We start from the raw sequence: 23,157 nt of genomic DNA, 5'->3' as shown, positions 1-23,157 counted from the left end.
AGTCAGTGCCACTGTTATAGATGGGGAAACTGAGGCACAGAACAGGGACATGAGTCAGAGCTGGGGGTAGAACCCAGGAGTCTAGGTCTGGGTCCTCCCAGTTCTCTGCTGTGACCACTAGGCCGTGCTGCCCTTACCCCTCCTTCCACCGTGGGCTCTGTGCTCCTGGAGCTCGGGGCCAGAGGCAGGTGTGTAGAGGGGCACCCTGAGGCTGGCAGAAGCACCAGGGCCCGGCTGGTGACCATGCCTCCGTGCCTGCGACCCAGGCCTGTCTGTCTGTCCAGGTGTTCAGCGGGAAGCGCCCCGAGGCGGAGTTCCCACCCCAGCCCAGCTTGCCCGCGCTCTCCACCCCGCCCCCCTCCGAGGAGGGGCGGCAGGCCCTGACCTGCCTGATCAGCGAGCAGGACCTGACGCTCTTCGAGAAGCTGGGGGACGGCTCCTTCGGCGTGGTGCGGCGCGGCGAGTGGGCCACGCCCGCCGGCAAGACGGTGAGGGCCGGAGCCAGCAGGAAAGGGGGTGGGCGCAGGGTTACCCGGCTGAGGCCCTCCGCTGGGCCCGGGCAGCCAATCGGGGCTGGCCGGTTTCACTAGCTGCTGGGGCTGGGATCCTAGCTTGCACCCCCCCCCCCCCCGTCTTGCCTTGGGGTCTCCCCTCATCCCAGGTGCCAGCCTGTTGCCCATCACCCCATAGCTGGGCATGCAGGGGTCCCCTTCTGAGCCCCACCGTCCAGCAGCTCTGTGTGAATACAGAGACCGCAGCAAGATCCAGGGTGGATTTCTCCCACCCCCCAATCCTCGGCTTGCCCACTGCTGCAGCCTGCCCCGGAGGGGGCGGATTGGTCCCAGGGGTGGGAGCTGCCCCAGGGCCCTCACTGGCCTGTGTGTCCGGGCAGCTCAGCGTGGCCGTGAAGTGTCTCAAGACGGACGTGCTGAGCCAGCCGGAGGCGCTGGACGACTTCATCCGGGAGGTGAACGCCATGCACTCGCTGGACCACCGCAACCTGATCCGCCTCTACGGCGTGGTGCTCTCCCCCCCCATGAAGATGGTGAGTGCGGAGCGTGGCAGCGTTCGCCCCACGGGCGGCCCAGCCCCACGGGAATGGCCGGGGGCAGCGACTGCCTCTCTGGTGCTGAAAGCTGGCTCCTCTGGGCAGTACGGAGCTCTGTGGCATGGCGGGGCAGGGACGGAGCCGTGGGCCTGGCGTGTGGATGTGCAGGCACAGAGCCCTGTGGCACCGGGGGGCAGGGACGGAGCCGTGGGCCTGGCGTGTGGATGTGCAGGCACAGAGCCCTGTGGCACCGGGGGGCAGGGACGGAGCCGTGGGCCTGGCGTGTGGCTGTGCAGGCACAGAGCCCTGTGGCACCAGGGGGCAGGGACGGAGCCGTGAGCCTGGCGTGTGGATGTGCAGGCACAGAGCCCTGTGGCACCGGGGGGCAGGGACAGAGCCGTGGGCCTGGCGTGTGGATGTGCAGGCACAGAGCCCTGTGGCACCGGGGGGCAGGGACGGAGCCGTGAGCCTGGCGTGTGGATGTGCAGGCACAGAGCCCTGTGGCACCGGGGGGCAGGGACGGAGCTGTGGGCCTGGCGTGTGGCTGTGCAGGCACAGAGCCCTGTGGCACCGGGGGGCAGGGACGGAGCCGTGGGCCTGGCGTGTGGCTGTGCAAACACAGAGCCCTGTGGCACCGGGGGGCAGGGACGGAGCCGTGGGCCTGGCGTGTGGCTGCGGGCACAGAGCCCTGTGGCACCGGGGGGCAGGGACGGAGCCATGGGCCTGGCGTGTGGCTGCGGGCACAGAGCCCTGTGGCACCGGGGGGCAGGGACGGAGCCGTGGGTCTGGCGTGTGGCTGCGGGCACAGAGCCCTGTGGCACCGGGGGGCAGGGACGGAGCCGTGGGTCTGGCGTGCGACTGGCACCTGACTTGCCCCTCTGCTGGTCGCCCAGGTGACGGAGCTGGCCCCGCTGGGCTCCCTGCTGGACCGGCTGCGGAAGAACCAGGGCCATTTCCTCATCGCCACGCTGTGCCGCTACGCCGTCCAGATCGCCACGGGCATGGCCTACCTGGAGTCCAAGCGCTTCATCCACCGCGACCTGGCCGCCCGCAACATCCTGCTGGCCTCCAGCCACCTGGTCAAGATCGGCGACTTCGGGCTCATGCGGGCGCTGCCCAAGAACGACGACCACTACGTCATGCAGGAGCACCGCAAGGTGCCCTTCGCCTGGTGAGCCCGCAAAGGGCAGCCCGGTGCCTAGGGCCCGTTAGCTGGGGGTGGCTCTGTGCCCCCCACGCCTCCTCGTGCCTCCAGCGGGCTCCGGGGAAGGCTGGGACGCCTTAGCCCTGGCCCTCACGGCTGAGGGGAAAGGGCAGCAGGGTGGAACCTGTCGGGGCGTCCGTCCTGCCAGCGCCATCCAGCGAGAGCGACGGGGCCCTGTGGGGGGGGACCCGGGAGGACTGGAGGCAAGTGGGGAGCCCCGTTCTGCCAGGTGGGGGGGCTGGCGGAGGCGTCAGTAACTCCGGGAGCCCGTCTCTGCGCAGGTGTGCCCCGGAGAGCCTGAAGACGCGCACCTTCTCGCACGCCAGCGACACCTGGATGTTCGGGGTCACCCTCTGGGAGATGTTCACTTACGGCCAGGAGCCGTGGGTCGGCCTCAGCGGCAGCCAGGTACCAAGCATGCCCCAGGGCCTGGTGTCTCTGGGAAGGGGAGATGCCCCCTGCCCCCCAGGTGTGGGGACTGCTGCCTCGGGCCCAGCCGGCGTGGTGCTGTGACCCTCCGGAGGAAGGGTCCTTCCGGGCCTGGTGATGGTTTTCTGCCCCCCTGAGGGAGCCCTGGGAAAACATCCGGCTTGTGCCTGTGGACGCCTGACAGAGTGGGTGCTGGGAGCATCTGTCGGTGCCTCCTGGTAGCCCGGCCCTGGCTCCCCACTCCTGGCTCTGCTGGGCCCTCAGCCCCGACCCACAGCCCCGACCTCCCACCCAGCTCCTGCCCTTTACCAGCAGAGACCCCGACAGTGGCAATGGGCTGAGACGTGCCTGATGGGTTCTGGGTTCGAGCAGGGTCCCCAGGCTAGGGGCTGGTCCCGATGCTGTGGGCTGGGAGGCGTGGTGTGGTTAAGGTGGCCGGCACCTGCCCTCCCCGGCCCTGTTCCACTCCCAGGTGCCCCATGCCCTGGCCTGGCCTAGGGGCACCCCGTTGGATTCCTGATGCAGGGCCCCCCACCTGACCCAGCCAACCCAGGTCCCATCCCTGGCTAATCTGGCAGCTCGCCCGGCAAGATTCCTCGCTGATGGGGAAGGCCGGGCCCTGTGCAATAACCATTAGCCCTGCCTGCCCTCAGGGCTTTTCTGGCAGGACTGCGCCCCTGCCCTGCCCTGCGGGGGGAATGGGGAGGGGTTATCTGCCCAGGGTGCCCAAGTGTGACCCCACCCAGCCGTTCCCTGCCATGGCTGCACCGCCCCCCTGCCCGGAGCCTGACCGCGGCGTCCGCCCGCAGATCCTCCACAAGATCGACAAGGAGGGCGAGCGGCTGCCGCGGCCCGAGGACTGCCCCCAGGACATCTACAACGTCATGCTGCAGTGCTGGGCGCACAAGCCTGAGGACCGGCCCACCTTCGTGGCCCTGCGCGACTTCCTGCTGGAGGTAGGGGGTGGGGGCAGCCGGCCCTGCAGTGTGGGGATCCAGCCCCCCCATTGCCACGTGGCCCAGGTGTCACCCCTGGGACTGAGCGCCAAATACGGGCCGAGCTGCTTGGGACTTTGGTTCCCTAGGAGACGGGGCCTAGGTGCAGAGCCTGGTGCTGGCCGGAAGGAGCCCCAGGGGCTCTGCCCCTTCCTGCCGGCCCCACGCTCTGCAGAGCTGGGGGTGGCGTGTCCCCGGGGGGCCCAGGCTGAGGGGGAGCAGTGCATGCTGGACCCGTGCTGTCCCTATGGCAGCTGTGGCCAGGCTGCACTGCGCCCCCCTTCCCCAGCCTGCACCCTGAGCTCAGGCGGGGGGAGGGACTCGACTCGGCTGCCGGCCGGAGCCCCATGGACCTTTGGCAAGGAGCCGGCTCTGCCCAGCCGGGGGGTGGGGGGGATTCTGGCCATGGGGCTGGCCTGAGCTCAGGGGAGGGGGCTGGCGGCTCGGGGCTGGCTGGGGCCGCCGCTTCCAGTCCTGAGAGTTGGCTGCAGCAGGCAGGTGCCTGGCCTGGCCACGTGGGGCCCAGGGCTCTGGGTCGGGGTGTCTGCCTGCAGGCCCAGGGGCGGGTCAGACCCAGCCGTAGCCTGGCCGGCCCTGAGCCCGTCCCTGCCCCCCAGGCCCAGCCCACGGACATGAGGGCCCTGCAGGACGTGGAGGAGCCGGAGAAGCTGCACATCCAGATGAACGACGTCATCACGGTCATCGAGGGCAGGTATTGTCCAGAGAGTCCTGGGGGGCTCCATCGCCGGCCCCTCCCCCACCCCCAGCTGGCCCCTCCCCCACCTTGCTCCCCTCAGCCCGGTCCCTGGGGGGCTCCATCGCCGGCCCTTCCCCCACCCCCAGCTGGCCCCTCCCCCACCTTGCTCCCCTCACTGTCCCTGGGGGGATCCATCGCTGGCCCTTTCCCCACCCCCAGCTGGCCCCTCCCCCCCCTTGCTCCCCTCACTGTCCCTGGGGGGCTCCATCGCCGGCCCTTCCCCCATCTTCTGGCTGCTCCGCCTCCCCCCCAACGCTGTCCCTGGGGGGCTCCACCACAGGCCTTTCCCCCATTCCCAGCTGTCCCTGCCCCCAGCCTGCTCCCCTCAGCCCCATCCATGGGGGGGGTTCCACCGCCAGCCCTTCCCCCCCATCCCGCCTGCCCCCCCGCCCCCTCCCACACACACTCCCCTCAGCCTCTTTCCTGGCTCGAATCCACCACTGGCCCTTCCCCCACCCATGCTCTCCGTGTCCCCCTTCCCTCCCCGGCGCACCGAGTGCCTGTGGCCCCAGGGGGGCGGGGACCCTGGCTGTGCCCCCCAGGAATGTGGCCTGGCCCGTCTGTGCATGTCCCCAATGGCCGCCGGCCGTACCAGGCGCCATGACAGCTCCTGTCTGCTCCAGCTCTGAGGGCTGGAATCACAGGCAGCCTGTGGGGGGCCATGGCAGGGCCGGGGGAGTCCAGGGACTGGGGGGCCATGGCAGGGCCGGGGGAAGCCCAGGGGCTGGGGGGCGATGGCAGGGCCGGGGGGAGCCCAGGGGCTGGGGGGCGATGGCAGGGCCGGGGGGAGCCCAGGGGCTGGGGGGCCATGGCAGGGCCGGGGGGAGCCCAGGGGCTGGGGGGCGATGGCAGGGCTGGGGAGCCATGGCAGGGCCGGGGGAAGCCCAGGGGCTGGGGGGCGATGGCAGGGCTGGGGGGAGCCCAGGGGCTGGGGGGCCATGGCAGGGCCGGGGGGAGCCCAGGGGCTGGGGGGGGCGATGGCAGGGCTGGGGAGCCATGGCAGGGCTGGGGGGAGCCCAGGCGCTGGGGGGGGTGATGGCAGGGCTGAGGGGAGCCCAGGGGCTGGGGGGGGGGGGGGGTGATGGCAGGGCTGGGAGGAGCCCAGGGGCTGGGGACCACGGCAGGGCTGAGGCTATGGGGGACGCTGGCCCTGCCCTGGGCCTCCCCCACTGCGCTGCTCCTTGCTATCCTGGTGCTCGGGGGGGCACTGGCGCTGTCTGGTATGAGGCTCCTCCCTCTGCCACAGGTGGGGAAACTGAGGCCTAGCGAGGCTAAGGGCTGTGCCCTTGGTCCCCCAGCAAGTCAGTGGCAGAGCTGGGCCCAGAGTCCTGCCTCCCAGCACCCGTGCTCCGACCACTGAGCCCTGCTCCCTCCATGACTGAGAAGCCAGCCCCCAGGGCCCAGCGAGCGCCCGTGGTGCCAGGCCACGGAAGGTCTGTGGGGCCCCGTCCCTCTGGTGCAGGGTTCGGTCCCCGGTTCCACGCTGGGAGCCAGGGCGCTGCGTTGCCTTGCTCCGCCCCCCGCCCTGGGTGAGTCAGTCCCCGACTGCCTCTGCACTTGTTAGTTTGCCCTCGTTTGTGTCCTGCCTGAGAGCTGCCATCGGCACACCCGCCCCCGCGGCCGCTCCCGCTGCCCACGGCCTCTGAGCCGCCCCGAGCAGGAAGCCAGCCAGGGCCAATCGGGGACAGCTTCCCCGAACTGAGCCACAGGGCCGGGACCCTTGCTCCTTCGTTAGCCCCCGCGGGGAGGGGCCCGGCTGCCCCAGGCCCCCCTGCGCCCTGGGTCAGTGGCTTATCGGTGGGTAAACAGAGGCACCGAGCGATAAGAGGGACTGAAATGGAGCTGGGATCGCGTCGCTCCCGGAGCCTCCGCCTGCTTTGCGGCTGTCCTGCCCCCACACAGGTAGGGGTCGAGAGACCCCATCACTGGGGTCTGAGCAGGGATCTGGCCCTGCCCATCCCAGGAGGCCCGCCGTGGGGGGCTGGAGCAAGGATGGGGTGTTTGGAGAGGCTCCAGGAATGCTGAGCTCCTAGGGCGAGTAAAAGGGGTGAGCTGGGGGGAACAGTGCGGAGGAGCTCAGCACGGGGGGGCAGAGGGCTAAAGGAAGGGGGGTCGGCTAGATGGCAGAGTGGGCCCGGAGATGGAGAACCCTCCGAGTGGTGGGCAGAGAGCAGCCCAAGGGGCGTGACTCATTACAGTGCATTGGGTGGTACCCGCCCATGGGTGTGTGTGGGGGGACACGCTTGTGACTAGACCCCCCGATACAGACTCTGAATCCTACCACCCCCCCGAATCTGAGCCTCTCTTCCCCCCTCTGCTCTGCTCCCCCGCCCAAGGCAGGGGATCTCGAGTGCCTGAGCCCCCCGCCCCCCGGGCTCTCCCCAGGGCCGTGCCGTTCGTCACGGCAGCGGGGATGAATCAGGCAGGGCTGTGTATCTTTAGGGACCGGCAGTGACTCCTGCCCGAGGGCTGGCCGTGTCATTGCAGGGCGGGATTCGTCAGCGGAGCCGGAGTGGAGGGTGTAGCTCATGCCGAACCAGTGTGTGCACGCCGCCCCGATTGCATCATGGGCTGGGGCCGGGGCTGAGCCGCGCCGCCTGCCAGAGCCAGAGCAGTCAACCACTTCCAGGCAGACGCTCTGCGGGCCACACGCCGGGAGCACGGTGGCCCTGGCGCAGGGCTCGGCGCGGCTCGGCTGCCCACCCGCAAGGAGGACGGCGTGAGGAGCTGGTCCGGCGCGTGCTGCACCCCCCGGGAGACTGGACGGCCCCGTCTGAGGTGACACGCCAGCTCTCCGGCTGCCCGGGGACGCGGGCTGGGGGTCTGCTCGCTGCCGCGGGGGCGTAGGTGGGTCGGGGGGCCGACTGGGGGCTCAGCGTGTGCGGTGAAAGAGGCAGAGGGCAGAGCGCAGCAGCGGGGTTGGGAGCGTCTGTGTTCTCGTTGCAGTGACCCTTGGGGAGCAGGGGGCCCAGCCCGTGCCTCAGTTTCCCTCGTGAAAGGGAGGGGCCATGCTGGGCAGTGGGAAGGGTGAAGCTGTTACCCGGGGAAAGAGAAGCATCTTAGCAGTGCTGGTCGCCCAGGGCTGCCTTTGCCATGGGACCCCACTCAAAGCTGGGGGGACTAGTGGGGAGGGCACGGGACCGGGAGCCTGGAGCCTAGAGCACTAGTCCTGCCTCCGCCGCTAGTTTGCCGAGTCACTTTGGACAAGCCACTTGCCTGCTCCGTGCCTCAGTTTCCCTGTTTGTGACAGGGGAATAACTGCCCCCCCGCCCTCTTGCCTCCCGCTGGGGATTCTGGGCCGTACAGAAATCAGTAGCTGCCAGCCTGTGGGGCTAAAGAGAACCCCCCACAGAATGACAGCGCGCAGTGTGATGAGTTGTGTCTGTCCTCAGCTCTGCTCCATCGCTTGGGGAAACGGTTCCCACAAGCCCCGGAGAGCTGCATAGACAGCGGGACCTACTTCAAACGCATTTGCTCTGGGCTAGTGCCCATGCTGGGAAATAGCTCCCTCTGTAAATATAGCAGGACCTACCTTAAAGCCCGTTAGGTTCTCGCCTTCGTGGCCCTAACTCCCCCCCCGTGGTAGCCACGCAGGCAGCGAGTCCCGCCACCCCTCTGGCGCTAGATGGGCCCGGGGAGAGGGGTTCCAGAGCGGAGGGCGCTCCTGGCCGCAGGGCACTCAGCCCTGGAGGGCGGGGGAGAGCTGGGAAGCCGGCAGGCAGAGCCGCAGGGGCCTGGCAGAGGGCTGCCCTGCTGGGGAGCGGTGTCCCCAGACAAGGGAGGAGGCGCTGGTGCCAGCAGCTTGCCAGGGGTCCCAGCGCTGAGTAATATCCTGGGCCCCAGACCGGAGCCGGGGCTGGGCCGGGAGGCAGAGCCGTCGGTAAACAGGAAAAGGGCTGAGCCGGGGCTGCCGTGAGTCACAGGTAGTTCCCAGAAACGCTGCGGCTCAGCCGTGTGGGCAGGGATCCTGGGGCCCCCGCCCTCAGCAGCCAGGGAAGGGACCTGCGGAGCTAGTCCCTCTCGTTGATAATAGCCCCCCCAAAGCTGCACCAAAGGGCCTGTGTCCTGCCCCCTGGGGCGGCGAGGAGACTGCTGCTCACAGGGTGGTGTTGATGGCCCCGCTCGGAGCTGGGCCCTAGGGGGTGCCGGCAGGGGGGTCGCTAGGAGATGCCGACGGCAGGGCGATGCTCAGGGCGCTGCCAGGTGTGGGGCTCGGATGGGGGCACTTTGCCCTAAAGACAGCGCTGGCTGCAGTCCCTGGGTGGTGCTCAGGGCGCTGCACTGCAGGGAGTCAGTAGGGGGCGCTGTGGGGGGCTGCATGACAGACAGTGGGGGATCAACAGGGGGTGCTGTGCTGCAGGGAGTGGGGGTTGTGGGGGCAGTCGGGTGTCAGCCCACCTCCTGGCCAGACCCACGTGGGGTGTTGGCACACGGCCCCCCGAAATCCCCCCGCGGTTTCACTGCCCTGCATTGCTGTGCTAAGCAGCTGCAACCTTCCACCCCAGAGCTGGGCGCAGCAATGTACAGTGTGTGCAGCACTTCGGGGTCCGCCCTGGCCCCCGACCTGCCTGGCCGCTGAGCCTCCCTGCTGAGCACCGCTTGGTCAGGGGGCATGGCACTAGCTGCTCCCTCGTTCTGTGCGCGATGGCCGCGCTCATGTCCTCGGCCAGATTCCGGTCGGCCCCTCTTGCCAGAGGCGCGCGCTCTGCTTGGTTGTCGCAGGGTCGGCCCCAGAGGCCGCTTTGTTATTTAGGGTTGCCACTCGCAATCGTTAAAAAGGCACCAACAGGGAATCCCAGCCAATACAGACGTGCCCAGCCTCTGCCAGATCCCAGGCTAGGCAGACCGGTAAAGCCAGGAATTCAGGTGCTAGATGCAGCCTTAGGAGGTTCAGGCGCTCGGTGCGGTGCTAGGGGGTTCAGGCGCTAGGTGCGGCACTGGGGGGTTCGGGCGCTAGGTGCGGCGCTGGGGGGTTCGGGCGCTAGGTGCGGCGCTGGGGGGTTCGGGTCCTGGGGGGTTCAGGCGCTAGGTGCGGTGCTGGGGGGTTCAGGCGCTAGGTGTGGTACTAGGGGTTCAGGCGGTAGGTGTGGTGCTGGGGGGTTCAGGCGCTAGGTGCGGCACTAGGGGTTCAGGCGCTAGGTGCGGTGCTGGGGGGTTCAGGCGCTAGGTGTGGTGCTGGGGGGTTCGGGCGCTAGGTGCGGCACTGGGGGGTTCAGGCGCTAGGTGCGGCGCTGGGGGGTTCGGGCGCTAGATGCGGCACTGGGGGGTTCAGGCGCTAGGTATGGTGCTGGGGGGTTCGGGTGCTGGGGGGTTCAGGCGCTAGGTGCGACACTGGGGGGTTCGGGCGCTAGGTGCGGCGCTGGGGGGTTCAGGCGCTAGGTGCGGCGCTGGGGGGTTCGGGCGCTAGGTGCGGCGCTGGGGGGTTCGGGCGCTAGATGCGGCACTGGGGGGTTCAGGCGCTAGGTGCGGTGCTGGGGGGTTCAGGCGCTAGGTGCGGCGCTGGGGGGTTCAGGCGCTAGATGCGGCACTGGGGGGTTCGGGCGCTAGGTGCGGCGCTGGGGGGTTCGGGCGCTAGGTGGGGCACTGGGGGGTTCAGGCGCTAGGTGTGGTGCTGGGGGGTTCAGGCGCTAGGTGGGGCACTGGGGGGTTCAGGCGCTAGGTGCGGTGCTGGGGGGTTCAGGCGCTAGGTGCGGCACTGGGGGGTTCGAGTGCTAGGTGCGACACTGGGGGGTTTGGGCGCTAGGTGCGACACTGGGGGGTTCGGGCGCTAGGTGCGGCGCTGGGGGGTTCAGGCGCTAGGTGCGGCACTGGGGGGTTCGGGCGCTAGGTGTGGTGCTGGGGGGTTCAGGCGCTAGGTGCGGCGCTGGGGGGTTCGGGCGCTAGGTGTGGTGCTGGGGGGTTCAGGCGCTAGGTGCGACACTGGGGGGTTCGGGCGCTCGGTGCGGCACTAGGGGTTCAGGCGCTCGGTGCGGCACTAGGGGTTCAGGCGCTAGGTGCAGCACTGGGGGGTTCGGGCGCTAGGTGCGGCGCTGGGGGGTTCGGGCGCTAGGTGCGGCACTGGGGGGTTCAGGCGCTAGGTGCGGCACTGGGGGGTTCAGGCGCTAGGTGCAGCACTGGGGGGTTCGGGCGCTAGGTGCGACACTGGGGGGTTCGGGCGCTAGGTGCGGCACTGGGGGGTTCAGGCGCTAGGTGCGACACTGGGGGGTTCAGGCGCTAGGTGCGACACTGGGGGGTTCGGGCGCTAGGTGCGGCGCTGGGGGATTCGGGCGCTAGGTGCGGCGCTGGGGGATTCGGGCGCTAGGTGCGGCGCTGGGGGGTTCGGGCGCTAGGTGCGACACTGGGGGGTTCAGGCGCTAGGTGCGGTGCTGGGGGGTTCAGGCGCTAGGTGTGGTGCTGGGGGGTTCGGGCGCTAGGTGTGGTGCTGGGGGGTTCGGGCGCTAGGTGCGGTGCTGGGGGGTTCAGGCGCTAGGTGCGGCACTGGGGGGTTCGGGCGCTAGGTGCGGCACTGGGGGGTTCGGGCGCTAGGTGCGGCACTGGGGGGTTCAGGCGCTAGGTGCGGCACTGGGGGGTTCGGGCGCTAGGTGCAGCACTGGGGGGTTCGGGCGCTAGGTGCGGTGCTGGGGGGTTCGGGCGCTAGGTGCAGCACTGGGGGGTTCGGGCGCTAGGTGCGGCGCTGGGGGGTTCGGGCGCTAGGTGCGGCGCTGGGGGGTTCAGGCGCTAGGTGCGGCACTGGGGGGTTCAGGCGCTAGGTGCGGCACTGGGGGGTTCGGGCGCTAGGTGCGACACTGGGGGGTTCGGGCGCTAGGTGCGGCACTGGGGGGTTCAGGCGCTAGGTGCGACACTGGGGGGTTCAGGCGCTAGGTGCGACACTGGGGGGTTCGGGCGCTAGGTGCGGCGCTGGGGGGTTCAGGCGCTAGGTGCGGCGCTGGGGGGTTCAGGCGCTAGGTGCGGCGCTGGGGGGTTCAGGCGCTAGGTGGGGCACTGGGGGGTTCAGGCGCTCGGTGCGACACTGGGGGGTTCAGGCGCTAGGTGCAGCACTGGGGGGTTCGGGCGCTAGGTGCAGCACTGGGGGGTTCGGGCGCTAGGTGCAGCACTGGGGGGTTCGGGCGCTAGGTGCGGCGCTGGGGGGTTCAGGCGCTAGGTGGGGCACTGGGGGGTTCAGGCGCTAGGTGCGGCGCTGGGGGGTTCAGGCGCTAGGTGGGGCACTGGGGGGTTCGGGCGCTAGGTGCGGCACTGGGGGGTTCAGGCGCTAGGTGGGGCACTGGGGGGTTCGGGCGCTAGGTGCGGCGCTGGGGGGTTCAGGCGCTAGGTGGGGCACTGGGGGGTTCAGGCGCTAGGTGCGGCGCTGGGGGGTTCAGGCGCTAGGTGGGGCACTGGGGGGTTCGGGCGCTAGGTGCGGCGCTGGGGGGTTCAGGCGCTAGGTGGGGCACTGGGGGGTTCAGGCGCTAGGTGCGGCGCTGGGGGGTTCAGGCGCTAGGTGCGGCGCTGGGGGGTTCAGGCGCTCGGTGCGACACTGGGGGGTTCAGGCGCTAGGTGCGGCGCTGGGGGGTTCAGGCGCTAGGTGGGGCACTGGGGGGTTCAGGTGCCAGTTGCGGTGCTGGGCAGTTCGGGTGCTATGTGAAGCACTGGGGGGGGTCAGGCAGTGGGTACGTCACTCGTGGGTTCGGGAGCTAGATGGGGCGCTGGGGGGTTCACGTGCTAGGTGGGGCACGGGGGGTGGGGTGCTAAGTGTGGTGTTGAGGAGTTCGGGTTCTAGGTTCAGCCCTGGGGGGTTCAGGCGCTAGGTGGGGCACTAGGGGGTTCGGGCTCTAGCTGGGGGGCTGGGGTTCTGGGTACGGCGCTGGGAGAGTTGGGCGCTAGGTGTGGTACTGTGGCTATACACCAGGCCACCTGGTTTTGGTGTCTCTACTGGCTGGTTATGTTGCTGCTGTTTTCCCCGGGACACTGTAGGTGCCGCTTTTGTCGCCTCGCTCTGTGCCATGGAGTGAAGCTGGGGAACTCCTCGCTGCAGGAGCCTGCTGCCTCTGGTCCAGGCCCGGCTCCCTGCAGGGGCCGGGAGGGTCTGGCACATGGCCCTGAGTCCATGGAGCCGTTCTCTCTCCTGTGTCAGGGCAGAAGCATCCAGGTGGCTTCAGCGTTGCACGGCTGGGTGGGTGGGGTCTCCCCGCCTCGCCCAGGTGCCTCTGCTGCAGGGGCCCTGACCCAGGCTGAGCAAAGGTTGGGGTGACGTGATGGGGGCTGGGTAACAGCTGCACAGACCTATGGAGTTATTGCCCCTGCACCTTGCCCCTACCTCTGCCCCCTCACCCATTACCTGCCCCATTTGCTTGGCTCCTGTCCCCCTTGCTTGTCCCCTCATTTGCCTCTTCCCTGCCCCCCTCCCCTCGGCCTGGCACCTGCCTGCTGCCATTAGCTGGGATGTGATTCAAGAGCCCCAAATGGCCAGTGCTGGCCGGGCAGGCACCAAGGGGGGGTGCTGTCCCCCGCCCCTGCTGCCGCCGACTGAGCAGCAGAGCCGGCGGCTGTTCCAGGGGCACAGCTGAGGGGGAGGCGAGCGGGCAGGCGCTCAGCCAGGGCGTGCCCGCGGCCCCCACCGGAGGCAGCAGGGCCGTGTCATCGCCCCGGAGGGCGGCTGGCCTGGCTTTGCCCCCCCGCGCTGCGTGGGAGGGGAATCTGCCAGCTGGCGCAGGGGCGGGCGCTGCCAGCGGGGACAGGTGGCGTCGCCTGCCTGTCCCGGCTGGCGGATTCCTAGCTGCACTGCCCCTGGCGTGTGGCCCCACACCCCTCTGCCCTCGCGGTGCCCCAGGGGCAGATCCCCACCTACCAGTGTTACACGCCCCCGCCCGGGCACCTCTGGCAGGCCTGGGCGCAGCTCTCCTTGCTAGGCAGGGGGCCGGGCGCCCGGACTCCTGGGTTCTGTTGTCGGAGGGCCTGGGGTGCCCGAGTTCTGCTCCGGCCGGGTGAGCTGGAGCTGGTCACGTAGCTCCCTGTCCCCCCGAGCGCTGGGCCATGCTCTGAGCCCGGGACCGGGCTGTGCGTCCCCTGCAGGGCTCCCCCGTCCGGTGCCCAAGCCCACGTGGTAGCGCCCGCCGTGGCTGGAGGCTTTCTCGGCCAGTAACGAGGCCTTTTTGTTCCGTAGGGCTGAGAATTATTGGTGGCGGGGTCAGAATAAGAGGACCCTGAAAGTGGGGCAGTTCCCCCGAAACACGGTGACCTCGGTGGCTGGGCTGTCGGCCCACGACATCAGCCAGCCGCTGAAAAACAGCTTCATCCACACGGGCCATGGAGACACCAACCCGCAGCGCTGCTGGGGCTTCCCCGATAAGATCGACGAGTAAGGACCGCGTCCGTCTGCTCGGCTTCGCTCGGCCCTTCTCCCCGCCCCGCGGCCCCAGGAGCAGAACAGTTCGGGGGGGGCCCCGAGGGACGTGGGGGCCCGTGTGGCTCTTTGGGTTGCTCTGGCTTCAGGCCGGTCCGGGATCCTTCTCTCCCTAGGAATCGCCCCCATGAACCCGCCCTTCGGAATAACGGGGTGCTGGTGTGAGTGGCTGATCTGCCCACTGGGTGTGGGCAGCAGGAACGGATCGCCGGACACATGGTCAGCCCACGGGCCAGACCTCTCCTGGCTCCGCAGGGCTCTTTGCCTGAGTCCGGGGTCTCGGCGCCATGTTAGCACTGGGGGGAGCCTGTCCATGAGGAACCCCTTTCCCTTTTACTGGGCTGGGCCCTAAAACACCATGGCTACGTCTACACTGGCATGGTTTTCCGGAAATGCTTTTAACGGAAAAGTTTTCCGTTAAAAGCGTTTTCGGAAACGCGTGTCTAGATTGGCAGGACGCTTTTCCGCAAAAGCACTTTTCCGCAAAAAAGCCCTGATCGTCATTTTCGCGATCGGGGCTTTTTTGCGGAAAACAGCACTGGGCTGTCTACACTGGCCCTTTTCCGGAACAGTTTTCCGGAAAAAGACTTTTGCCCGAATGGGAGCAGCATAGTTTTTCCGGAAAAGCACTGATGATTTTACATGAGATCGTCAATGCTTTTCCGGAAATTCAAGCGGCCAGTGTAGACAGCTGGCAAGTTTTTCCGGAAAAGCAGCTGATTTTCCGGAATAACTTGCTAGTGTAGACACAGCCCATGTGTCGCTGTGAGCTGTTAAACAGCTGCCTCGCGCCACCCCAGAGGTGGCTGCATTTCAGTGAAGGGGGACGTTCCCCCAGCGGGATTGTACATGGATATAACATACATGTTAGTTCCAGCCTCTGCTCAAATCTCCCTTGCGTGGCTGCTCACCGATTTCCAGAGCCAAGGTGTTTCCCCGGCTTGATCTCAGCTCCCGACAGGCCGGCTCAGATTTGGTCCAGCCGTGTTTGAGTTGCGCGCCCCCAAACCCCTTTTGTCCCTGGGTGCGATGCAGCTCCCACCTGCAGCCCCTGCCAGCCCAGCTCCAGGGTCCCCCAGCTCTGCTGCTGCCCCCCCCAGCTCTGCCGGTGCCCCTCCTTCCCGACCCACAGCCCCCCCAGCTCTGCCGGTGCCCCTCCCTCCCAACCCGCAGTCGTCCCTCCCGACCTGCAGTCCCCCCCCCCCCCGAGCTCTGCCGGTGCCCCTCCCTCCTGACCCGCAGCCCCCCCCAGCTCTGCCAGTGCCCTTCCCTCCCGACCCGCAGCCCCCCCAGCTCTGCCGGAGCCCCTCCCTCCCAACCCGCAGTCGTCCCTCCCGACCTGCAGCCCCCCCCCCCGAGCTCTGCCGGTGCCCCTCCCTCCCAACCCGCAGCCCCCCCAGCTCTGCCGGTGCCCCTCCCTCCCAACCTGCAGCCCCCCCAGCTCTGCCGGTGCCCCTCCCTCCCAACCCGCAGCCCCCCCAGCTCTGCCGGAGCCCCTCCATCCCGACCCGCAGCCCCCCCCCCCCCCCGAGCTCTGCCGATGCCCCTCCCTCCTGACCTGCAGCCCCCCCCCGAGCTCTGCCGGTGCCCTTCCCTCCCGACCCGCAGCCCCCCCAGCTCTGCCGGAGCCCCTCCCTCCCGACCCGCAGCCCCCCCAGCTCTGCCGGAGCCCCTCCCTCCCGACCCGCAGCCCCCCCAGCTCTGCCGGAGCCCCTCCCTCCGACCTGCGGCCCCTGCCAGCCCAGGCCCCTATACCCCGCTCTGCCCGTGCCCCATGCCCCTGGCCGTGCTCTGGCACTAAGCTCCCAGCCCTGCTGCTCTGCTCCTCGCCTGAGCCAGTCCCACGCCCGGCCAGCAGGAGCCCTGCGCTGGGCTGCCCGGGTGCGGAGCGCAGGGACGTGGGGTCCAGGCTGGCGCGTCCCCAAGCAGGGGGACCCTACGCCCAGATCCCTCCCTCTCCCCGTCTCTCGCCTGCCTGGCACAGCTCAGCCCGGGAGACCCCAGCCCCACGCTGCCATCTCTGGGCACCGGCCCTGGGCTGCTCCTGGGGGCCCAGATCGGGCCAGCATGGGGGGAGGGTAGAACTGGGGGGTTCTCCGGAAATGCTCCAAGTGGGGCCAGGACCCCCAGAACTTGGCCCCTCAGAGCCACCAGGGGCACAGCCTGTGGAAGCTGGAGGGTAGAGTGTACGCTCCCTGCCCCCTCCCGCCCCCAGCACTCACGGACCAGGGCCAGGTGTCCCCTGAGTCCCTGGCACGAGGCTGGGATGCAGGGGACCCCATGTTGATGCCTTGCTCTGCCACTGACACCCTGCCTGACCTTGGCCTCATCCCTTAGCAGCCCTCCACCGTTGCCCAGGTGGGAGAGCCCGGTTTTGCTCCATGGGCGGGGGCTGCCAGCCACTGGGGATCGGCAGTGGGAGGAGTAGCAAAGGGGGGGTTCCCCGGCTGGGAGGGCTAATGGACTGTGCTAATCTCTGGGGCTGGCTTGGGGGAGACCTGAGCAACTCCCCTCCCCCGTCCCTTCCATGTGGGTCTCCTGCACTCAGGGCCAGGCTTTCGGCTGCCGCGCCCCTGAGCCAAGAGGGCAGTGCCATGTGTCTGGGTGTCAGGTGCCCCACAGCGCCGGCGGGGCGAGCCCCGGACGTGGGGCGTGCTGCTGACCACCCTGCGTGTTCTCTCCCCACAGGCTGTACCTGGGAAACCCCATGGACCCTCCCGACGTGCTAGGGGTGGACCTGAACGCAGCCAGACCCACCCAGCTCCCGGGACGAGTGAAAAGTAAGCCACATGCCGTGCTGCTGTGGGGCACTGTCCCGGCAGGCCAGCAAACTACCAGTCCCAGCATGCAACACTGCACAGGCTCCAGCCCTGGTGCCTGCTGGGACCTGTAGTCTCCACAGGCCGCTCTTGCTCTGTGACCAGGGCACTGCACTAGGATGCCAGGCGGTCCCAGCTGGGCTCCCGGGCCACACGGTGCCGGGGGAGAGAGCGTGGGCAGAGGGTGAACGTGCCCCTTGCAGCAAAGCCGGCGCGTTGCTCCTGCCAGCCTCAGACCTTCTGCCCTTCCTCTGCCGAGGGAGCCTTTCCCGGTTGCTCTGCGGCGTGGCGGAACCGGCTGGCAGCAGAGCTCTTCCCGTCCCGGATCCTCCGTCCTCCAGCCACACCAGGTTTCTGCTTCCTGCCCTAACGCTCCCAGCTGCCACCCCGGATCCTGGGAGGGGCCCGGCGCAGACCCGCTGTTGCTCCGGGGCTCAGACACGGGCTCCAAGTGCGGAGGGCCAGACTCTCAGGGGGCCCGAGTTTTGGCTGGCGACGGCTGGCCCAGACGCTCGGCAGTGCCCCGTGCCCGCCTCTCCGGCCCAGCTGGCATCCACCCTCCGGCCAGGTCGGAGAAACCCGCCGTTGGCTGTTCCAAGCGGTGCCGCTGCTCCCTGGGCCCGGCAGTCCTGCCTGCCGACCGCTCTGTCGCTGACCTGCCTCTTGCTTCTGCGCTTCGCCAGCTAACCCCTCCTCTCTCTTCCGGGGCCTCTTCTCCTGCAGGGGAGCCGCCGCCTCGGCCGCCGCAGCCCACGCTCCTCCTGACCAGTAAGTCGGGCCTCTGCTCTTTCCCTCTCTTCTCTCCGCTCCTCTCCGCCAGGTACGGGGGGCGGGGGCGCTTGCTGCATGGGGGACGTCGGTGCCAACGGGGCTGCTGCCAGCGCAGGGCTCGGGCACCAGGAGGGCGCCGTGCACAGACACGCACAGCGGGGCACTTAGGGGGAGGCCCTGCTCAGGGTGCCCCGGCCCTGCGCCCCCGAGGGGGCAGAGGTGAGTTCGGGCCCCCTGCCCCAGGCTCTCGGCGGCTGGTCGATGCCCCTGGCACCGGTGCCCTCTGCCCCCGGGAGCTTGTGAAACGCTCCCAGCCCTCGGCAGGCTCCTCCTGCGTCGGCCGCGCCCCGCTGCTGGTCTCTCCCCAGGACGAGCGCTCTGCCCCCGGCTGGCCCCCACGCCCAGGCGCCCCCTGGGGCCAGCCCTCCGCTCTGACCCAGCCGGGCTCTGCCTCCCGCCTGCTGGCAACTGAGATCCCCGGCCCCAGGCTGTGCCTGGCCCGACGGCTGCGCACTCACCCCCGGGCTGGGGGCAGCGAGAGCGGGCGGGCGGGCAGAGGCTGCGGTGCGATCCGGCACCGCCAGGGCGTGGCCCCGGGGAGCAGAGCCAATACATGGGGCAGGAATTGGATGCTGCTGGGCGAGCTCTGAGCCCGACCGAGACCTCTAGGGCAAAGCTCAGGGATACCTGGTCCAGGCGGAGCTTAAACAGGGGCTTGGGGGGCGGCCCTGGGCTCGGATCCTGTGTGGGTCAGGAGCGAACCAGTGAATTTCGGGGGCTTCCCCTCCTAAGCCTCAGTGGCTGCTTGTCAGTTTCGTGTGCACATTGTCTAGGGAGCCTGTGCTGGGGAGTGAGGCTGAGGGCTGGCAGGGGCTCTGGGTCAGGAGTAACGGGCACTGGCAGGGCTGGGGGCACTGGGCTGGGATGGCAGGGCCTGTGGGTCGGGAGTGAGGGGCACAGGCAGGGCTGGGGGGCAGGGCAGGGGTCACAGGGCTGGGATGGCAGGGCCTGTGGGTCGGGAGTGAGGGGCACTGGCAGGGCTGGGGGGCAGGGTGGGGGTCACCGGGCTGAGATGGCAGGGCCAACGGGTCGGGAGTGAGGGGCACAGGCAGGGTGGGGGTCACAGGGCTGGGATGGCAGGGCCTGTGGGTCGGGAGTGAGGGGCACTGGCAGGGCGGGGGCACAGGGCTGGGATGGCAGGGCCTGCGGGTCGGGAGTGAGGGGCACCGGCAGGGCTGGGGGGCAGGGCGGGGGCACAGGGCTGGGATGCCTGGGCCTGTGGGTCGGGAGCGAGGGGCACCGGCAGGACTGTGCCCCTCTCAGCACCTGGCTCCAGCTGTCCGAGCCCCTTGCAGGCCCACGCGGGTGCAGCTGGGGAGGCCCCGGGGTTCAGTGCCGGGCGCCGGGCCCAGGGACGGAGCCGTGGTGAGGCCGGGGCCCTGCGGTGCTGAATCCGTCCCTGTGTTCCAGAGCCCTCCTACGACCCGGTGAGCGAGGACGACTCCCTCTCCAGCGGCCTCAAGCGGCTGAACCTGCGCAAGCCGGGCCCCCCGAAGGGGCTGCAGCTGGCCAAGCCGTCCGCCCGGGTGTCGGGCACCAAGGTGGGCGAGCGGCAGCCGGGCCGGGCCAGGGCCGGGGGCCCCTCCTGCAGCGAGGTTCCTCTGATTGACTTCGGGGACGAGCCGCCCCCCGCCACCCCCTCGCCGGTCGGGGAGCTGGGCGCCCCCTCCCTCGCCAGGCTGGCCATGGAGGCCTTCTCCCTGCTGGACAAGACGCCCCCCCAGAGCCCCACGCGGGCGCTGCCCCGCCCCTTGCACCCCACCCCGGTGGTGGACTGGGACGCGCGGCCCCTGCCCCCCGCCGCCGGCCTACGACGACGTGGCGCAGGACGAGGCCGACTTCGAGGTGTGCTCCATCAACAGCGCGGAGCCGGGGGGCCGGGCGGCGGGCGAGCCGCTGGACGACAACCTCTTCCTGCCGCCCCGCGGGGCCAAGCAGCCCAGCCTGGCCCAGACCACCGAGATCTTCCAGGAGCTGCAGCAGGAGTGCATGAAGCGGCTGCACGTGCCCCGGGGCCTGGCGCCCAGCCCCGGCGAGGACCGGCCCCAGGTCCCGCCCCGCGTGCCCATCCCGCCCCGGCCCCTGCGGCGCAACGAGGCCGGGCGCTGGTCGGGGGAGCTGTCCCCGGCCTCGGGGGGCGAGGAGGACCGGCCGCCCCAGATCCCGCCCCGCGACCCCTTGTCCCAGCCCACGTCCAGGACTCCCAGCCCCATGGCGCTGCAGGTGGGCTCCCCGCAGCAGAGGGCCGGGCTCTGCTCCCCCATGGCCCTGGGCGCCTGCCTCTCCTCCTCGCCGGGCAAGGCCATGCCCACCACGCAGAGCTTCGCCTCGGACCCCAAGTACGCCGCGCCCAAGGTCATCCTGGCCCAGGACAAGGAGGGCGCCAAGGGCCCCTGCATCCTGCCCATCGTCAAGGACGGGCGGAAGGTCAGCAGCACCCACTACTACCTGCTGCCCGAGCGCCCGGCCTACCTGGACAAGTACGAGAAGTTCTTCAAGGAGGCCCGGAGCCCCGAGGAGCCGGCGCCCCGGGCGCCCAGCACGGCCACCGTCCGGCCCATGGTGCAGCAGCCCGACGGCTCGGCCGGCAGCAGCAACCCCGCCCCCCGGGGCCCGCTCCGGGCCGCCTGCGGCCTCCAGAAGATCATCTACGAGGGCGGCGAGGGCTGCCGGGCCGCCGAGAAAGTGCGGCTGGTGAGCGGCTGCCCCGGGGGGCTGGGGGAAGGGACGGCCGGCTGGGGCCTAACCTGAGAGCGGTAGCAGGGCCGCCTGGGGAGCTGTGTGTGTAATGCCACTGCCGCCCCACAGAGCTCACACCCGGAGCCCGTCCTGGTTCCTGTTGTGCCTCAGTTTCCCCGCTGTCTCCAGACCCCGCTCCCAGAGGCAAATGAATTGGGGGTGAGCGAGCCAGGCCCCTCCGATGGGGGAAAAGCCCTGCACAGCACAGGGTGGGCACCCGGCTGGGGGCTGCCCAGGGGGGAATCCATGCCCTACCTGGTCAGTGGGACCCGAGCTCCTGCCCCTTTCACCTGCGCTATCATCAGACCCAGCCCAACCCGCTCCTGTGCCCAGGAACTGCAGCCTCTGGGCCTGATCCTGTTTGGATCGCCCCCTGCCCTTTGCCCCTGGGGCCGGTGCCACCTGTGTACACCCTGGGCCTGCCAGTCACTCGACAGGCTCTGTGCCGGCTACCCCTCAGCCCCTCCGGGCAGGACTTGGTGCTGCTGGCCCTGCGCCACAGGCCCAGCCACCTCTGAGCCCCTCCTAGGACAGGGCACCTGGCGGGGGTGGCGAGGGTGGAGTCTGCAGCTGGCGTCCCTGCCCAGTGGGGCTGGCGTCCTGGGCTGGGATCTGGCTGGAGGGACAGGCAGCCAGGACTCCTGGGTTGTGCTGGTGGCCCCCGGGGCTGTCTCCCCCTCTCTGCGCCTCAGTTTCCCCTCGGGGGTGCGGAGGAGGGATCTGTCTGGTCGGGCGCTGGCTAGGAGGCGGTAGATGCCGTGAGACCCAGTGCCCTCGGGGCGGCAGGGTTGCCCTTGGTCTCGCTGTACCCTGCACCTCATGGCCAGGCCTTTCATACACTGGGGGGGGGGGGATTTCTGGGGGCCTCGGCATCCCGCCCTGGTTGGGGGGTGTGGGGTTGACCCCCGTCTGGGCCAGCTGCTGCCCCAGGTCATCCCTCATCCCCCTCTAGCCCGTCAATGCAGCCACCTTGGACGGGCCCTTCCCTCCCCAAGCCTGCAGCTATGCGCCCCGCGGGGGGGGGGGGCCTTCGCCTCCGGAACCCAGATCCCGGCCTGAGGCCAGGCCCTGTCTCTGGCCAGTGCAGGCCTGGAGCGCCACCTGCTGGGCCAGCCTGAGATTGCAGCCTCTTCGCTGCTGGGGCCCCGTGGGAGAAACAGGGGTCGGGGGGACTGCCACAATCTGGCGGGGAGGGACATTCTGCTAGGAAGGGGGCAGCTACTTCCCACCACCCCAGCCTGGGCTTCCAGCAGTCACTGCAGGTGGGGCTCAGGACTTCTGGCTTCTCTTCCTGACAGGGCGTCACTAGGTGCCTCAGTTTCCCCATCTGTAAGTGGGCTGTGGGTGGGGGGTGATGATCCCAAGCGGTTGGCGACTGGGTGACAGAAGCTCCGTGGGGGCTCCAGCCACGTCTGCGCCCACCGTAGGAAACCAGGCAGCGCCAGCAGAGCCCCTGGCTCCAGGCTGCCCAGGGCCCGTGCGGAGGGGGAGCTGCCCAAGGACAGCCTGCCCGCCCGCCACCACAGCCCTGCACCCCGGCCCTTCAGTGGGGTCCCCCCGACTCAATAGGCCGGGAGCCCTCAGCTGCCTTCCCCCATAGCAGTCCCAGCCTGCCGGGCAGAGCCTCGCACTCATGGGGGGCATGTGCCGCAGGTGCAGGAGATGGTGCACGGCGTGACCACGGAGGAGTGCCAGGCGGCCCTGCAGAACCACAGCTGGAGCATCCAACGGGCCATCCAGTATCTGAAGGTACCAGCCGCACCCCCTCTGCCAGGGGCTGGCACAGCGGAGCCGGTGCCCAGCCTGCGGGGACGGGCCGTGGGCATGGAGGGGCCAGTGGGAGCTCTGCACTGAGCCTGGAGCGCCCCCTGCTGGGTGTCCTGATCCCGCGGGGGGACGATGCCAGTACAGCCCCCCCGGGCCGCCTCTGCCCAGCGGAACCTCCCTGGGGGGTGGAGAGCCCGCCCCCACGGGCCAGGCTGGCGCAGCTCCCGGGGCACGGTGGGAGCCTGGGTGGGCATCATTCCTGCCCCTCTCGCCCCAGGTGCCCCCACTGACCCCCGCCCTGTGTTTGCAGGTGGAGCAGCTCTTCTGCCTGGGGCTGAAGACCAGGGCGGAGTGCCACAAGGTGCTGGAGACCTTCGACTGGGACCTGCAGCAGGCCAGCTGCCACCTCCTGGACTCCTCCAGCGCGGCCAGGCAGAAGTACGCCCCCCCCTTCCCTCCCCCCACCCCAGGTCACAGCCTCGGCCCTGGGGATCCCCCTTTGCACCCCCATAGGCAGGCTGGGCCAGCAGGCCGGCACCTTGGGTGCAGACCCACTTGGAACTGGCCCTGGACTGGCAGCCGGGAGCTGAGCGGCTACAGAGCCTGGTCCCATTCCTGGCAGGGCTGGTCTCGGGGGCAGGGGGAACCGATTATCGTGTTTCCCCAGGGGGCGGGGCCAGGCCTGACGGACCCTGCAGGGGCGGGGCCAGGCCTCCGGACCGCCCAGAGGGAGGAAGGGCAGTCAGCACCCAGCCCAGGGAGGGACTGGCCGGGCAGCCAGAGGGCCCGATCCTGTGGGGCGCCACTGCGGGCCTGCTGTGTCTCGGGACCAGGCCCCCCGCTCACCTGCTCCCCTTGCTCCCGCAGGCGGTGACGGCAGCCGGCCGGGAAGCCGAGTGAGACCTGGAGCAGGCACCTCTCTGCGCCGCGCGGGCGAGAGCGGGCCGGAGCCGAGCCGGAGCGGGGCCCAGAGCTGCTGGGGGCTCCGGGTGGCCGTGTGGCTGCCCCTGGGCCCCCGCTGAGGGGCGCCGCCGGAGCTGGCCGGGGAATTGTTTTGTAAAGAGAAATGTAATTTTAATATAGAGAGAAATATTCTATTGGAAAGCGCCGGTGCCAGGCTGTCTGTGAGCTGCGCCCTGCCTGCGTCCCGGGCCTGGGCTCGCAAGGGGGGCCCCGGTGGGCCTGGCAT

At 69.9% G+C, this 23,157-nt stretch overlaps 1 protein-coding gene across 1 annotated transcript in view; it reads left to right on the top strand.

The window, feature by feature from the left end:
- TNK2 (tyrosine kinase non receptor 2) overlaps positions 1-23,072 on the top strand; it is a 28,927-nt gene extending 5,855 nt beyond the window's left edge. Inside the window, 14 exon segments of the mRNA XM_075938203.1 lie at positions 285-488; positions 893-1,045; positions 1,942-2,219; positions 2,534-2,660; positions 3,491-3,637; positions 4,294-4,388; positions 13,573-13,767; positions 16,501-16,592; positions 17,355-17,399; positions 18,873-19,255; positions 19,257-20,156; positions 21,855-21,950; positions 22,279-22,406; positions 22,836-23,072. Of these exon segments, the coding sequence (XP_075794318.1) occupies positions 285-488; positions 893-1,045; positions 1,942-2,219; positions 2,534-2,660; positions 3,491-3,637; positions 4,294-4,388; positions 13,573-13,767; positions 16,501-16,592; positions 17,355-17,399; positions 18,873-19,255; positions 19,257-20,156; positions 21,855-21,950; positions 22,279-22,406; positions 22,836-22,842 (2,850 nt within the window). The 3' untranslated portion in view covers positions 22,843-23,072.
- The last annotated feature ends 85 nt before the right edge of the window (positions 23,073-23,157 follow it).

This window comes from Pelodiscus sinensis, chromosome 10 (assembly GCF_049634645.1).
Source record: "Pelodiscus sinensis isolate JC-2024 chromosome 10, ASM4963464v1, whole genome shotgun sequence".
Lineage (NCBI taxonomy): Eukaryota > Metazoa > Chordata > Testudines > Trionychidae > Pelodiscus > Pelodiscus sinensis.
This window is presented reverse-complemented; position numbering and strand designations above follow the sequence as displayed.